Source organism: Gigantopelta aegis, chromosome 4 (assembly GCF_016097555.1).
Source record: "Gigantopelta aegis isolate Gae_Host chromosome 4, Gae_host_genome, whole genome shotgun sequence".
Taxonomy (NCBI): Eukaryota; Metazoa; Mollusca; class Gastropoda; order Neomphalida; family Peltospiridae; genus Gigantopelta; species Gigantopelta aegis.
The window spans coordinates 77,686,777-77,703,306 of NC_054702.1; the positions used below are offsets into that span (position 1 = coordinate 77,686,777).

At 38.2% G+C, this 16,530-nt stretch overlaps 3 protein-coding genes across 3 annotated transcripts; 1 reads left to right on the plus strand and 2 right to left on the minus strand.

Annotated features, from left to right (window-relative positions):
• The first annotated feature begins 615 nt into the window (after positions 1–615).
• LOC121372437 (plasminogen-like) lies at positions 616–2,538 on the plus strand. The gene is made up of 2 exons (XM_041498742.1): positions 616–1,205; positions 1,837–2,538. Exons 1-2 carry the CDS (start codon positions 746–748, stop codon positions 2,130–2,132), a joined length of 756 nt encoding a protein of 251 aa, XP_041354676.1. The 5' UTR covers positions 616–745; the 3' UTR covers positions 2,133–2,538.
• Positions 2,539–3,496: 958 nt separating this feature from the next.
• On the minus strand, positions 3,497–5,100 carry LOC121370003. The gene is made up of 3 exons (XM_041495091.1): positions 4,792–5,100; positions 3,825–4,222; positions 3,497–3,589 (listed from the first exon to the last, which is right to left on the minus strand). Exons 1-3 carry the CDS (start codon positions 4,973–4,975, stop codon positions 3,497–3,499), a joined length of 675 nt encoding a protein of 224 aa, XP_041351025.1. The 5' UTR covers positions 4,976–5,100.
• Positions 5,101–8,310: 3,210 nt separating this feature from the next.
• On the minus strand, positions 8,311–13,347 carry LOC121370004 (zinc finger MYM-type protein 1-like). The gene is made up of 3 exons (XM_041495092.1): positions 13,211–13,347; positions 9,429–10,300; positions 8,311–9,317 (listed from the first exon to the last, which is right to left on the minus strand). The coding sequence occupies exons 1-3, from the start codon at positions 13,345–13,347 to the stop codon at positions 8,311–8,313; spliced, it is 2,016 nt and encodes a 671-aa protein (XP_041351026.1).
• Positions 13,348–16,530: the final 3,183 nt, after the last annotated feature.

Genomic DNA, 16,530 nt, shown 5'->3' on the forward strand with positions numbered 1-16,530 from the left:
AAGGGATATTTTATATGCACCATCCCACAGACAGGATAGCACATACCACGGCCTTTGATATACCAATCGTGATGCACTGGCTGGAACAAGAAATGGCCCAATGGTCCACCGACGACGATCGATCGTAGACTCACTACGCATCACGCGAGCGACGTCCCGACCTTTGACGAACCAGTGCAAATTGTTAAAATCTCTCATGACTTTTATTGGAACAGGTAGCTGTTAACTGTAAAAATGCATTACTTAAGTACACAGACATTAACCTGGAGTGAAGCTGCAGATTTTTACATTAAGCGATATGAATACAGACTAGAACACAATTTCACTGAAAGAGAAAACACGGCGAATGATTAATAATTAAAATGCACTGAAACATTGTTAGGAATATCTTGTTTCAATTCTATTGTTTGTCATTTTACGGTTCCTGGATTTTGCACAAACACCACAAAGTTAAAAAAAAAAAACCAACAAAAAACTCGACCGACAAATGAAAATGCGTCAACACAAACATTGAATAGCCAGAATAACTAAAATAAATTAATACAAAACAAGTCTGCAAATCAGTGGAAATTCTCCAATAGACGTGAGGAAAGTTGCTGTTACGTTTGTATGCAACTGTTTATTATGCATAACATTGGCAACAAGAACTACATTTATACACAACCAACAGGATTGTTTTTAATAGACGTAATAGACAAATGATTCTAAGTGTCGATGAATGATGCAACTATGGGAAAGGAAATAGATGCAATGTAGTTTTACTCCTATATTTCGTGTTTCGTTGTTTAACCAAAGAGGTCGGAGAACTAAATTAAAGATAAACAAGGTGTTACATGTCCAACAGACAATGAAGTCTTGCGTCCAGGTTTTACACGTTCCATGTTGTCTAGCCATCTTGTTACTTGTTTACTGTTCTTTGTGGATGGTAGACAGCGATCCTACGTGCTCACGTGAACCAGTACGCTTTAAACGTGTTTTGTGCTTCGAGGATTTTCGCGCCAGAGAACTAGACGTGTACAATGTGAGTAGGAATACATTTTCCACATGCGTCAAGGACTGCGCGGAGAACCAACAATGCAGGTCTGCTTTATTCGACAGCCGCCATGACACTTGTACATTTTATCGTGAGAAACTCTCAAATAATTACAGTGTGGACGGAAATTCAATCACTGGGCTAAAGTATTTTATGATGTATTATAAACTAGGTAATGTGTTTGTTAGCTTGCTTACATTTTAGCATATGACCAGAGTTACGTTAAAAATTTTAAATTAATGATGCATGCATGAATGTTTATGATACCATTCATTCATTCATTCATTGGGATGTCAAAGGTAAATGGTTGAACAATATTAATTTTAAAATGTTAAAATTATTAATGAAACAGTGTACACAGAAGTGAAGAGATATATCCATAAATGATCAACGACACATACTAATAAAATAATAGTTTTAATAGACTAAAATCTTTAAAACAAAATACCCAACCAAATAAACTGTAGAAATATTAATATTAAAAAGAAATATGTGTTCTCGAATCTCAGGACAATTTATAAAAATGTTGCCATCCCTGCTTTAAGATTAGCAAACAGTCGTACCCAGAGTTGTAGAACAGGCTGTCAACCAGCAAATGAACCATGTTTTAGGTGACAACTCTACTAGTTATGCCCTGCCTTGTATACAAATGATTTATTGCTGCTACAAGGTAATAGCAGAAATACCATTCGTGTTTCTTCTTTCATTCTCTAGACCAAGTATCACAGTTAGGCTACCAACTGTTAGCCGAAGTGCTGGTGTCGTTGAACACTCAGTTGTCATTTCTTTCCATATTCTTGCAGACGACTGTGATTCTTCGCCACAACCTGAATGTTACCGTGTTGTCAACGGACACGTGGTGTATGCCGGGAGAAAGATGACCACCGAATCTGGAATCACGTGTCAGAGATTTGACCAGCAAACACCACACGAACACAGTCGAACCAACCCGGCTAGTTATCCAGACGCATCTCTTGCTGCAGCAGAAAACTTCTGTAGAGATCCTGATGGAGAAGGCTTTCCGTGGTGTTACACGATGGATCCAGACATCCGATTTCGTTCATGCGGGATTCCTCTGTTGAAACAAAATAAGAAATAAAGCTATGTATGGACTTTCGAACAGCCATGCTTACTTTGCTGATGCTATGCTTGCTGCTGTATACAATTTATTTCGGGGTTCTTAATAGTTCTGGTTCCCTGTGCACACTGGATCGAGATTGTGTTTGTGTAGACCGGATATTTCTGTCTCTGTAAAGCTTTATTTCATGTTTTATATATATATATTTTTAATGATCTGTCTGTTGTAAAAGCCATTGAACATATGATATAAATATAAAATAAACAAATCATAAATATAAAAGATATTCGGTCTAGTGTCAGTATGACTTCCTCTTTGATAAAACTATTAATGCGCGCAGACCTTTCGCTTATTACTGCAAAACGGATTTACATGTTATTACATTAGAAGGCGTCCATTTTGTAAACATTAAACGGTTTTTTGTTGTTGTTGTTGTTTACTAATGTTTACTTGTTGCTGCAGAAAACATTTTTACTATTCCCAACGATTTGCATAAATTAAACACGTTCTTTGGATATTTTTTCGTTTTAAAAAAATAAAATAATATGTAGGTGAAAAGAGTACACACATAACATGTTAATCTAATTTGAATGACAAACCATATTCCGTGATCAAAATCGTATCCCTGCAGAGTCGAACGTGCGTTTTAGAAAAAGTTGTGATTCGGCAACCTCGCAAAATAACCACGATATAAAAACGTAATAAACTGATATTCTATATATCTGCTTCCGAATGTCGACCTTGTTGAATGGTTGGGTCGAACTACCCGATGGGTCGAACACTTTCTCTTTCTCGAGCACCGACGGGGTTCGAGCCAACGGGATTTAACTGTGTGTGTGTGTGTATATATATATATATATATATATATATATATATATATATATATATATATATATATATATATATATATATATATATATATATATGTGTGTGTGTGTGTGTGTGTGTGTGTGTGTGTAAATCATAATTTTTATTTCATTTCTATTAATTAATCTTTTTTGTTTTTTGTTATTAACTTTAATTTCATTTATTTTATTTTAATTTATTAACTTTAATTTATTTTTACTTTTAAGTTATTTTATTAACTTTAATTAATTTTTACTTTTATGGTTTTTTGTTTTATTCATTATGAAACGAGAAATGAAATAAAAATTATGATTTACACACACACACACACACACACACACACACACACAACACACACACACACACACACACACACACACACACACACACACACACACACACACATATATATACACATACATATATATATATATATATATATATATATATATATATATATACACACAGTTAAATCCCGTTGGCTAGAACCCCGTCGGTGACAATAAAATACCAGGACATATTCTCCCACTGTCCCGAGTTCATACAAACTTCCATGTGCGGAAGTGTGGATTTATGATTTCGGATGAATTGCCGTTCCTTGGTGCCTCACCTGATGGACTTTGCTGTTGTGACTGTTGTGGTCAAGGGGTACTTGAAATAAAAATATCTGTATTTAATTGGAATACTTCTTTCCTTAGGCAGTGGTTTGTCATTCATAAAACGCTCATTATATTCACTGAATGCCACAAATCCTACAATATTTTCCCCTGTTCTTTGTAACCCAGCAAGAAACAGTTTTTGTTCATCTTCAGTGGCAGGTGTAGCATGTTTCTTAATTATATTACACTTTCTTACTTTTTCTTTTACCTTTTCGGTATAAAAGTTAATACGGGCCACAGGCGATGGTGTCACTTTTTTGGTGAAACACTGATTCCACTGGCAAGGAACATCAGTGCAAGCACTGTCTGTGTATCCGAGACGGACTGCTGCTTCCATCTTGTATAGCAAGGCACCAATATGTGAGCAAGATTCCCCTAAACCTGCCATACAGTCACAGTGTGCAGTAAGTACACATGCACTGTTGTCAACTGCTACCCAAGAATGGTGACAGTCCTCTGTTACCCGCCAGGAAGGTTTCACGTCAGCTTTCAAAACAGTATTGGTACCAACTTTAATGTGCAAAACAGTTTGGACCCATCCAGATACAAAAAAGTTGTAGGCTTCCAAAGACCGATGGTTTGCTTTTGGCTGTTGGCTGAAAACCCCTAAAACAATAAAAAGAAATAAAAAAAAAGGATGAGTGAAACATAAATAACATATCAGTGTCTGGTATTACCATTTTTCTCTTAACTGGCCCAGTACGGGATTTTTAATATGCATGGTTTAGCTATGGGACCAATTGGGTGTTATTTTTGTACATTTTAACTGACCCTTGAGCAAGATAACCGATTGGGGGGGGGGGGGGGGGGGGGGGGGGGGGTGTCCCATGCTAAATTCATAGCCTGAATATGATTTTATAAACTGAAATACAGCTAGACCAATTAATTTACAATGACAAATTGTACAAACAAAAATATTAAATATACAGGTTTGTAAGACTGCAGTAGTTTTAAATCGAGCATTGAAAAGTGTAAAAAGTGTTAATTTATACGTAGGTACATACATGTAGGCTATGTAAGCTGTACGTACATATCGTACATAATTTGCCACAGAGTCGGACTACTTCCGTACTTTTTGATATTATTATTGACCCAATAATTGGGCTGGGATCTATCTGTATATAATTAACCACAAATACAAATAATAAAACAGTTGTTAAAAATATATTCCTCACCTGGAGTATTAATGAGATAGTGGTAAACATCGGGATATTCAATCTTGGGCCACTGTTTCGGGTTATTGGTCCACTCGTCGGCTTTTAGTTTGTACGGGCACTGGTGAAGTCCAACAATATCTAATTTGGCCTTATAACGAACTAAAGCTTCCACTGGCAACTCATCCATGTATCTATATGCCATGTCAATGAAAATAGTACAACTATAATACGAAACACTTCAAAATATACAACCTTCCACTATCAATCGCACGCTAGGACTGAGTTTGTTTGCACCTTCACGCCTCGTTGCTAAGGAGATGCGCGCGCATCCTAGCCGATGTTCGTCTGGGAGGTTCAAAAAAGACCAGTGACATCAATGTTGGGGTATAAATAGAACTGTTACGTCAGTTGTAAACAGTTGGATCCAAATTTTGACAACTATCAGCTGATCGAGCTAAACTTCGCAGTTATAACGTTTCATTGAATATTTTTCTTACATTTTGGACAGCATTGAGAGGTAAATAGACGATTGTCTGTAGCTTCCTTTGCAATCTTTCTAAATTAATAGGTTATCCAATTTAAATTACTTTAAAGTAAAGTTTTGGGGTCCAACTCAATAATTACTCTTTTTTGTTTATTAAATTTAGGATAGATAATTAACTAACTGTTCATTGAGAGCATCTTGAGATAATGGGCGATTGTCTAGTCTCCTGGTGTTGTTAGTCACGGAGAACACTCAATTGATAATGGGCGATTGCCTAGTCTTTTGGTGGTTTAAATAAATATATGTAACTACCTATAACTATATGTAATATTATGGTTCTTTGGAGTATAACTCTTAACTATTGTCCGAACCAAATTGTTAACAACTACAAAAAATTACTCTCCTACCTTTAATTGCCGTTAGATTTCCTCCAAAGTTTGTCCAAACACAAATCGTAAAAAACCCACTACAAATAGGCCTATACAGATTCCACACACGAGACTGCAACGATGTCGCCGATATTGTCTTCGCTGAGATTGCATAGGGAAAAATACATGCAGTTTTCTGCCGTCTGCCATGTTGCTTGTTTATGGAATACTCTTCAAGAGGGGTGAAAGCCTCCAAAGTATGTGACACAATTAATATAAAATCGATGATCTCTAGTGGTATCTTTAAAATAATAATAATAATATAATAATAATAATAATAACAACAATTAATAATATGACGTCATCACGTTTGCTTTTATATCATAACATGTTATGATGTTGTTAGATTAAGTCCTATCCTTTCACCCCTCTTGAAGAATATTCCATAAAAAGTCAAAATGGCAGCTGATACAAAATTACATGCTTTTTTCCCTATGTGCTCTCAGCGAAGTCGATATAGGTGACATGGTTATCATCTGGTATGTGGAATCTGTGTCACTGTAATGGTTTTTTCAAGATTTGTGTCTGGACAAACTTTGGAGGAAATCTAACGGCATTTAAAGGTAGGAGAGTAATTTTTTGTAGTTGTTAACAATTTGGTTCGGACAATAACTGTTTATTGAGAGCATCTTGAGATAATGGGCGATTGTCTAGTCTCCTGGTGTTGTTAGTCAGTCACTGAGAACACTCAATTGATAATGGGCGATTGCCTAATCTTTTGGTGGTTTAAATAATATCTGTAAGTGTATATAATATTAACTGTAGTTAAATATTGTAGTTCTTTTGTGTATAACTCTTTAATTAACTGGTCATTGGGAGCATCTTGAGATAATGGGCGATTGTCTAGTCTCCTGGTGTTGTTAGTCGGTCACTGTGAACATTCAATGGATAATGGGCGACTGCCTATTGTTCGAACCAAATTGTTAACAACTACAAAAAATTACTCTCCTACCTTTAATTGCAGTTAGATTTCCTCCAAATTTTGTCCAGACACAAATCGCAAAAAACCCACTACAAATATACAGATTCAACACACGAGACTGCAACGATGTCGCCGATATTGTCTTTGCTGAGATTGCATAGGGAAAAATATATGCAGTTTTCTGCCGTCTACCATGTTGCTTGTTTATGGAATACTCTTTAAGAGGGGTGAAAGCCTCCAAAGTATGTGACACAATTAATATGAAATCGATGATCTCTAGTGGTATCATTAAAATTATAATAATAATTTAAAAAATTAATAATATGACGTCATCACGTTTGCTTTTATATCATAACATGTTATGACGTTGTTAGATTTAAGTCCTATCCTTTCACCCCTCTTGAAGAATATTCCATAAAAAGTTAAAATGGCAGCTGATACAAATTTACATGCTTTTTTCCCTATGCGCTCTCAGCGAAGTCGATATAGATGACATGGTTAGCAACTGGTATGTGGAATCTGTGTCATTGTAATGGTTTTTTAAAGATCTGTGTCTGGACTAAATTTGGAGGAAATCTAACGGCAATTAAAGGTAGGAGAGTAATTTTTCGTAGTTGTTAACAATTTGGTCCGGACAATTTTTTTAATAGTCTTTTGGCTGTTAAAATAAATATAGATTTTTAACTGTAATACTTGTAATTGACATCACTGGTTAACTATATGTGTTCATAGTTTAGTGTTAATAGTATTCTTAGTTCACAACTTTGGTTGATATCTGCATAATATTTCATGTATAAAATTATGTGGTTTTCGATGCAATAACAACCCGTCTTTAAAGTGACATCTTGTTGTCTTGTTCATTTTAACTATTATTTATGTGGTAAACGCCTACATGGTCACGTGTGCGTTCGAGCGTGCGGTACGCACTCCTCGTCGCTTACCACGTAGGTCCAGAGTAGTTGCACGACACACGGCCACACAACTCGCACGCACGAAATTCTACCACAGCTTGTAAGTAAATCACCCATCCACAGCAACAGGTTAATACTTATATGATATTAAACAAGCTTCCATTTCGAATCATGTTTATGTCCCGAGTAAAATAATTTTCAATTACACGAGTTTTAGCGAGTGACAATGGAAATTATTTCACGAGGGACATAAACATGACCATGGGCGTCATTTGCAAGGAAAAAGTGGGAGGGACAATTGGGTTCTAATAATATTTCGTGCGAATAATCGCGACGTCAAAGTTTGAAAAATGAAGGTCATTGTGGCTGTCTGAGAACATTATTTAGAGTAGTGCAACACCATGTACACTGAATATTTTTCTGAAATATATACTGCAATTTACATTCACATAGTTTCCATCAAGTCATTGTAAAATTGGCTGTCTGCAAATACATTACATAATATACTACAAAGTGAAACATACTTTATTGCCAACAAATGTTTGGACAATAGAATTTTACACTAATGTATATGTACTACAAATCAATACCAGTTAACAATGAACATCCACGATCGTGTATATTGTCACAAGTTTGTGTATCATGAGCATGATCAGCAAGCGAACAATTTCAAAATTTCCAAAACACCTTGCGACGAGAGTCGGAGCATCTGTCGATGAACTCTTCAGTGATCTGTTGATAGTCTACAGCTCCCAGCCTGTCCCTGTGGACATGACACACCATAACATGATTTCAACGCTTCTGTGTCATTGTGGAGCGGCGCCACGTTTTAATTCGTCGTAGGGCACTGAACGACCTTTCTGCTTCACACGAGCTGGCAGGGGAGACCAGAAGCAAACGCAGCAGCCTCTCCACTTGCGGAAACATACGCCTAACAGAGGGCTCCATAGCCTTGAATATTAACCTGTGTCCTTCCAGTGTCGATGCGGGATGGTGGTTTCTATAGAAGGATAGTTCGATTTTGAGGCTTTCTGTCAGTTCTGGGTATTCTTGTATGATAGCATCTTCGTTTGATGTTGTGCCATTCAGCAGTAAAGCACTCAGTTCTTGGTACTTGGCAAGGTCCGATGAGACAAAATAATCTTGCAGGTTGGTTATTGCTGTGTCAATTACAGTGAAGAACTGAATGCGGTACATTTGCTCGGCTGTATCTGTGTTGAAGGCCTCTGCGTTTCCTTGCTGGAGTCTTTTATGACGCTTTCTTTGACGTGGGACAGCCAGTGGAGTGAGGTCGAGTTCTGCGATCTTTGCCTTGGCTGCTTGGTATATATCCGAGAACTTCTTAATGGATCGCAGTTTCTTGAGCTCACCGCTCACGACTTTGACGGACTCCAACATCCCGGAAACGTTGATGCCAGAACCTTGTAGGGACTTGTTCAAGGCTTCCAAACAGTTTATGATCGGCAGAGATGCGAGCAACCCTAGGATGCACTTTCCTGAAGACAGACATGTATAAATTCCGTTCGCTCGAGAACCGGTGTTTGTCCCAAACTCAGCAGATGCTTCCTGCAAGGAATCGAGCACATCTGCATAGTTATGCAAGGCTGTGGTCACAGCTGAAGCACGCGTCAACCATCGTGTAGGACAAATGGGCTTCAAACGTGTAGGGGAACCTTTTTCAGTGTCGTCGTCATGAAGATGCAGATAGAGGTGTTTGTACTTGCCAGATCCATCATAGAGGTTTCCACGCTCATGCACGTGATCAAGAGCATCCTTGATGAACGGGGCAGTCTGAACAGCTTTCGATGTCACAAGGTGTGTGATATGTGCACCGCAGTGGACATATTTGGCCAAAGGTTGCACCTTCTTGACTTCCGCTTAACAGCCGCTGTATTTCCCAGACATATTACTAGCTCCATCGTATGTCTGAGCTCGTAGCTGCTCAATGGGAAGCTGTAGCCTGATCAGCGCATCAACCAGCATTCTACTAATCGACTGCCCCGTCGTTGATGAGATGTTGTAGAGGCCAAGGAAGTCTTCTCTCACATCAAAGTTGTCAGTCACATAGCGTACACATATGGATTCCTGTTCGATGCCTTGTATATCCTGAGTGCCATCCACTATTATTCCGAACAGACTGGACATGGTTCGAACATCTTTACACAGTTCTCTCAATACTGTATGGCTCATTATCAGCAGCAGTTCATTCTGTATTTCCCCGCTCGTGAAGTTTTGCTTCCGGGCTAGCCAGCTCTTTAATGTTGCAACGTCTTCTGCACGAAGTTCAAGTAGTTTCTTGTAGTTGCCTTCCGATGATTCTTTACCACGGAGTGGAAGTCCTTGTTCTGCCACAAACATCAACGTGGAGATCAGCTTCACTAGCGCCACTCGAGCTTGACCTTGATCGGCGAGCACACCACTGCTGATCTGAGCGCTAACAGATTGCTGCGTCTTGTGAAACTTGATGTTCTCTAGCGATAAGCGATGACTGTTTGACTTCTCATGTGCATCAAACTTCTCGATGGCCTTCTTCCAATTCGTAAAACCTCTTGCAACAAAAGACTCCTCTCCACAGTTAGTGAGCTCGGACAGCTTCTTCCGTTTTGCTGTAATGCATACATGACACAGAACCCCTCCAGTTTTTGAGTCGAAGTGCAACCAATGATAGTTGGAGAACCAGCGTTGCTGAAATTTCAGATTTTTCTTTGCAAGTTTCTGTGATGGAATACAGCTGACATCTGGTTGATACGGTTCATCTGGGATGTCCTGCTCGTGTTCGCCTCTAGTGGACGCAGCTTCAGGTAGTACTATACCAAATAACTTCCGGCTGGGTCAAAGTTGGAGGTGCACCGAACTTTTGATAGAGAAGTGAACACCACAAGTCCTGTGATTGGTTATAAATGTGAGTGTGTTGGTTGTAAAAAATAATAGTTTCATCTAGGTAAAATAAATGTGCAATTTTATTTCATCTAGTACCAATGTGTCAAGTAGCCTTGTGCTTGAAACATGTATGGGGTACCTGTAAAAAAAAGTACTCAAATTTTGTGCGAAACTAGGGTAGTCATAAACGCTACCCGTTATCTCACAAACGAGCAGCTTGACCCCCATTTTTTTCTGATTCACTTTAAGTGTAAGGGGTGGTAGTATTTATATCCGTGGCGTTCATGTCGGTTGATACGTTGCAGGTAGGAGTTTTAGCCACATATGTTACTATTGTCGTCTATGGAATTTGATTTGGTAGTATACACCCTATAGCACATATTCAGTGCATAATAAAAAATATTATGATTTTGTCATTTTATTTAATTAAACTATACTGGTTGATTAATTAGCCATCACTCGATCATGCAAGTTCACAATGACCTTGACCTTGACAATAATCTGTACATGGCCCTGAATGGAGTTTGAATCAAAGATAGCACTGAAGAAAAGTTGGTTTTGGCCTATAATTCATACTGTAAAGATTTCAATAATTTCTTTTTACATGGTATTTGACTTGCCATATACAACTGCTTTTAAATATGGTATTATATATAGGCAACCTGAACTAAGATTTTAATAGCAATTTATTTTTATATTAAAAATAGCATGTGCCAATAGTGGGTTAATGTCTTTAGTTTCCATTAACATTGTTAATTTTTTATGTATGAAATTCTGAAAACTCAAATTTGTAAAGAAGTTGATTTTTATTGTAATTTTGACATATTTATAGGGTGCTAAGTTAAATTTTAGACACATTTGTAGTTTTATGCAAAATTTAAAATAAATTTGAAGAAAAACTTTACCAAAAACATAATTAAATTTGTTGTCACTATTGTGCCTTCTGTTCTTATTTGTACATAACAATAAGGTTGTTAAACATATACTTAGATCTCCAGATCATTTTTGTTTCTTAATAATCACTTAGTTAGCTCTCATGAAAAGCATTTTGAGTTTATACTAGATTCAGAACCAATTTTTTCAGATTTGATTATCTGCCTTGGATTAAGTTGATAATATATTTTATTGTTAAAGCTGTATTACATAATGTTACTAGCTAAATAAAATGCTGGATTACAGATTGTAGGAATACATCTAATGTACATATTGTATTCATCCGGATTAGAAAATAATGCAAGAAAATAGATGTTCGGGTAATTTTGTCATTTAAAAATAGTTTTTTTTCAGTAATTAATCAAAAATAAATGTGTTAAAGCTGCATGATTATTCCAGATATCACAACTATTAAAACCTCCAACTACAGTAGGCTATAAATAAAATATAGTCAGGAATATTGGTGGCTGCCAATGGTTTTGATGGTTCATTATAAAAATCAGCATGGCCGATGGATTTGAAATTCCCACACCTGGTAACTTGAAGACACCCACACCCAGCATACAGGATTTCCTCCCAACACTAATGTTCAGGACATTAAGTCATTACTTCATACAGGTACAGTCATGTTTGTGTTTCCTTCCTCAGACAGTGTATTTTTTTAATACTGATATTTCTTTGATGTGCCTGTTAAGGTCTTCATAATCTAGGGGTCAATCAAGTGCATGTGTTTTAATGGAATTCTTTAAAGGGGTAGAGGTACTCTGACTATCTTTGTTGTCTCTACATATATACCTGAGTACACACACCCAACTGAAAGTAAATATCTTCAGGAGTTTTATTTTAAAACATTTTGTTGTTTAATATGACATATTGCATTTGTACAAAACTATATGCAATATATATGCTTTTTGAGGTGTACATTATATTAGGTTGCACTGTAGAAACAACAGTTTCAGTGAGGTTGTCAGTTTATGTCAGAATACACCAGATCCTGGTTGTCATAAAGACACATAGCTGGACACTTTTTGAAAAATGTATGTTATCAGTATAGGTAGTACTATACCAAATAACTTCCGGCTGGGTCAAAGTTCGAGGTGCACCGAACTTTTGATAGAGAAGTGAACACCACAAGTCCTGTGATTGGTTATAAATGTGAGTGTGTTGGTTGTAAAAAATAATAGTTTCATCTGGGTAAAATAAATGTGCAATTTTATTTCATCTAGTACCAATGTGTCAAGTAGCCTTGTGCTTGAAACATGTATGGGGTACCTGTAAAAAAAAGTACTCAAATTTTGTGCGAAACTAGGGTAGTCATAGACGCTACCCGTTATCTCAGAAACGAGCAGCTTGACCCCCATTTTTTTCTGATTCACTTTAAGTGTAAGGGGTGGTAGTATTTATATCCGTGGCGTTTATGTCGGTTGATACGTATACGTTTTAGCCGTATATGTTACTATTGTCGTCTATGGGATTTGATTTGGTAGTATACACCCTGATTCAGGGACAGAATTAGGCACAGTCCCAGACCTATAACAGCCGAGAGAGAGAAGGCAACTAAATAGGCATAACACACATGCATACAAATTACCCACACAAGATATTATAAAATATGCATCAAAAGATCATTTATCATAGCTGTTATTAATGAAACAGGGTTCCCACGGACAGAGAAAATCATGGAAAATCAGAAAAAAATCCAGGTCTGGAAAAATCATGGAATTTGATCATTTGGGGAAAATCAGGGACAAATCATGGAATACATTTACAGTAACTAAAAAGAAATCAATTTGGATTATTTATCAAGGTACAAACATTGACATGAAAGCCTATTCAGCTTGTGGAAAAACACACATTATTATTACACTGATAAACTCACCTAGATTCAGAAGACGTGTCTTTCTGTTTATCATCAATTACTATCGCTGGCACTGACTGCTCGGGAAGACTAGAGTTGTAATTTTCTGCAGTTTTCAAATTCGTGGTAACAGGTGCAAAGAATTTATGAATATCCATCTTTCAATCAAATCCGTACGTGGTTTGTTTAACTTAATCTAGTACTATTGAAACAACGTGTTTCATATATTTTTAATCCAAGCAAATCCCTGTGAATTAATTAGTTACGTTGCACGTGACGTGCTACACGTGTAATGTAGTTGCCAAAGTGACGTGTTTTACTGTGTTTGAAAGTTACTGTAAATGTGAAATATTTGCGTCCGATTTATTTTGCAGATTTCGCGGTAGGCTTACTTCTAAAACCGCAAAATTAAATAGTCCACAAGTATTTGTTCCATATATGTTCAACATACAGCAAGGGAAAAATCGCAAAATTAAATCTTAGCAAAATTGCCTCATGGTCAAAACCGCAAAATTTAATAGCCGCAAATATTTCATGTTTTACAGTAGACTATTCACACTCTGGAGACATAAAAAATCAATAAATCAAATATATATATCATCCCATGTATACTGTACATGCTCAGAATATCTGAATGTAGTAACATCGGGACCTCGGGCCTATATGAACAGATATTCATTCCAGATAATGTAAGATATGCAAAAGTTGACAATCCAGGTAAAAATGACCGTAAAAGTAAAACGCAAATAAATATTGTCTTGAAATATGTGATTTTTGCCATCCCAAAAAGTGTGTGTGTGTGTGGGGGGGGGGGGGGGGGGGGGTGGGGGGGGGGGGGGTGGGGGGGGGGGGGGGGGGGGGGGGGGGGGGGGGGGGGGGGGGGGGGGGGGGGGGGGGGGGGGGGGGGGGGGGGGGGGGGGGGGGGGGGGGGGGGGGGGGGGGGGGGGGGGGGGGGGGGGGGGGGGGGGGGGGGGGGGGGGGGGGGGGGGGGGGGGGGGGGGTGGGGGGGGGGGGGGGTGGGGGGGGGGGGGGGGGGGGGGTGGGGGGGGGGGAGAGACATCAGATATTCTGCCCCCCCTGCTAAAAGTGTGGGGGGGGGGGCATGTCCCCCATGTCCCCCACCAAATGACGCCCATGAACATGACACGAAATGATAGCTAGTTTAATATCCTATTTATTACCCATAATCGATCTTAATTTATATCACGCAACTTGTTTGGTTGACGTTCGTGTAAAGTTGTAGTGCGCCAATCGATGACGTCATCGAGTGACGTCGAAGTCAGGGTGTGCACTTTACGATCGCCCGATCGCCCATGACGAGTCAAAATAGCGTCGGGCAAGTCAAAACCTTATCACGTGTAGACCGAAAATTTTCGCATATTGTATTATGTATCAAAATGCAAATAACTAATGTTTGTAAGAGATCAGAAAGTTATTATTTTTTTTTATTTTTTTTAACTGGTTTCCTATTAGTATCTGCGCAACCAAACACATATAGGACATAATAGCGATCACTTCCCCAGTCTATTCTGTCTGTCTCTACTTTCCATTTAGTTACAATAGGGACAACTCGTCACATTCCACACACTATGTTTCGCAGAAAGATTTTGTTTAGGTCTCACTACACAGAATTGAGAACATTTCCGTCTCAGTGTTTTTGCTATATGACCGCATCTGGCTGTAGTATCGGTCTGAATAGGTCGTTCATTAACCGATTCACTCCGGCTGTTTCTTGCGCTATACACCCATGTCCTAAAAGGTCAATACACAATATTACAAAATAACATGAGCAAAATACAGCCAGAAGGCTTACCATTAAACATACATATTGTTTTAATTCTTCACCATTTCCTGGAAGTGAATATGTGAACCATAACATATGTCACAATTAAGAACTATAGTGGACCGTGATCGATCAACTCTCAACCGGAAGTCAACTGTGTAGTGAGTCCGAAGGGTCCACCAGAATAACGTGTGTCCGTGACGTCACAGTTGAATTTTACAATATATACATGTGTATGCGTATATGAAGGGTCCATCAGAATAACTTGTGTCAGTGATGCCACTTTTTTAATAAGGTGATGTGTTTGAATTGAAATCTGCATTCGTGGACTATTTATGCCAAAGAAAGCATGATTTACCAACTAATTCATACAAACAAATTGAAGTGAACACACATAGAAACCCACAAATTTATACAAATAAAACTGAAGTGAAAAATATGATATGAGTAGGCCTAATTCCATAAACGTTTGAATGCAGTAGTCAATAACGGTAGAAGGAATAGTAACACTTAACACGCTCACGTACAAACACATACGGATGGTGAAAAAGAGAGAGAGAGAGAGAGAGAGAGAGAGAGAGAGAGAGAGAGAGAGAGAGAGAGAGAGAGAGAGAGAGAGAGAGAGAGAGAGAGAGAGAGAGAGAGAGAGAGAGAGAGAGAGAGAGAGGGAGGGAGGGTAACACAGGCTGAAATGTTTTCTGTTTGTTTTTCTGCTTAGTTACCTGTATACAAATATTTAATATTTATACTGGTCACACGTAAAGTTCCTTATTTTAATCAGATTGATATATACTTCACGTACAATCATAAATCTCATCTTTAAAACGTCTCCGCTGTTGTGCATGTGTCCTCATTTCAGCCCCGGTGACAACAGATAACGTTTCTTGTTTGTTTTTCTGTGTACAAGCATATATACTCAGCGTCACTATTGAAGGGTCACTCATATTGTTAGTACTACACATTAGCCATGCCCGTCCAACACACTAATCATAAAAGAAGGAATGTATGGCCTTCGTGGATTAGGCCCAGAGTCAGGTTTCATAAGTAGCATATGGATTTCAATATGAGTAATGGTAATTCCGGTTACAGGCCACACCAAAATGGTAAAATTATGCAAACACATGTACCACAACAAATGGGTTGTCTGAACGCACCCATGTCTGAAATTCTGTATGTTGTGCCCGTGCAATGCGTTCTCACCATGGGTATTAAAGTGTGCATGATTGCCATCCACATATTCACGCACACCAAAGTGAAAATGCGTTGTGTTTTGTCTAATGTTGAGAAGAGCAATGGAAAGGAAGAAGAAAGAAATGTTTTATTTAACGACGCACTCAACACATTTTATTTACGGTAATATGGCGTTAGACATATGGTTAAGGATCACACAGATTTTGAGAGGAAACCCGCTGTCGCCACTACATGTGCTACTCTTTTCGATTAGCAGCAAGGGATCTTTTATTTGCGCTTCCCACAGGCAGGATAGCACAAACCATGGCCTTTGTTGAACCAGTTATGGATCACTGGTCGGTGCAAGTGGTTTACACCTACCCATTGA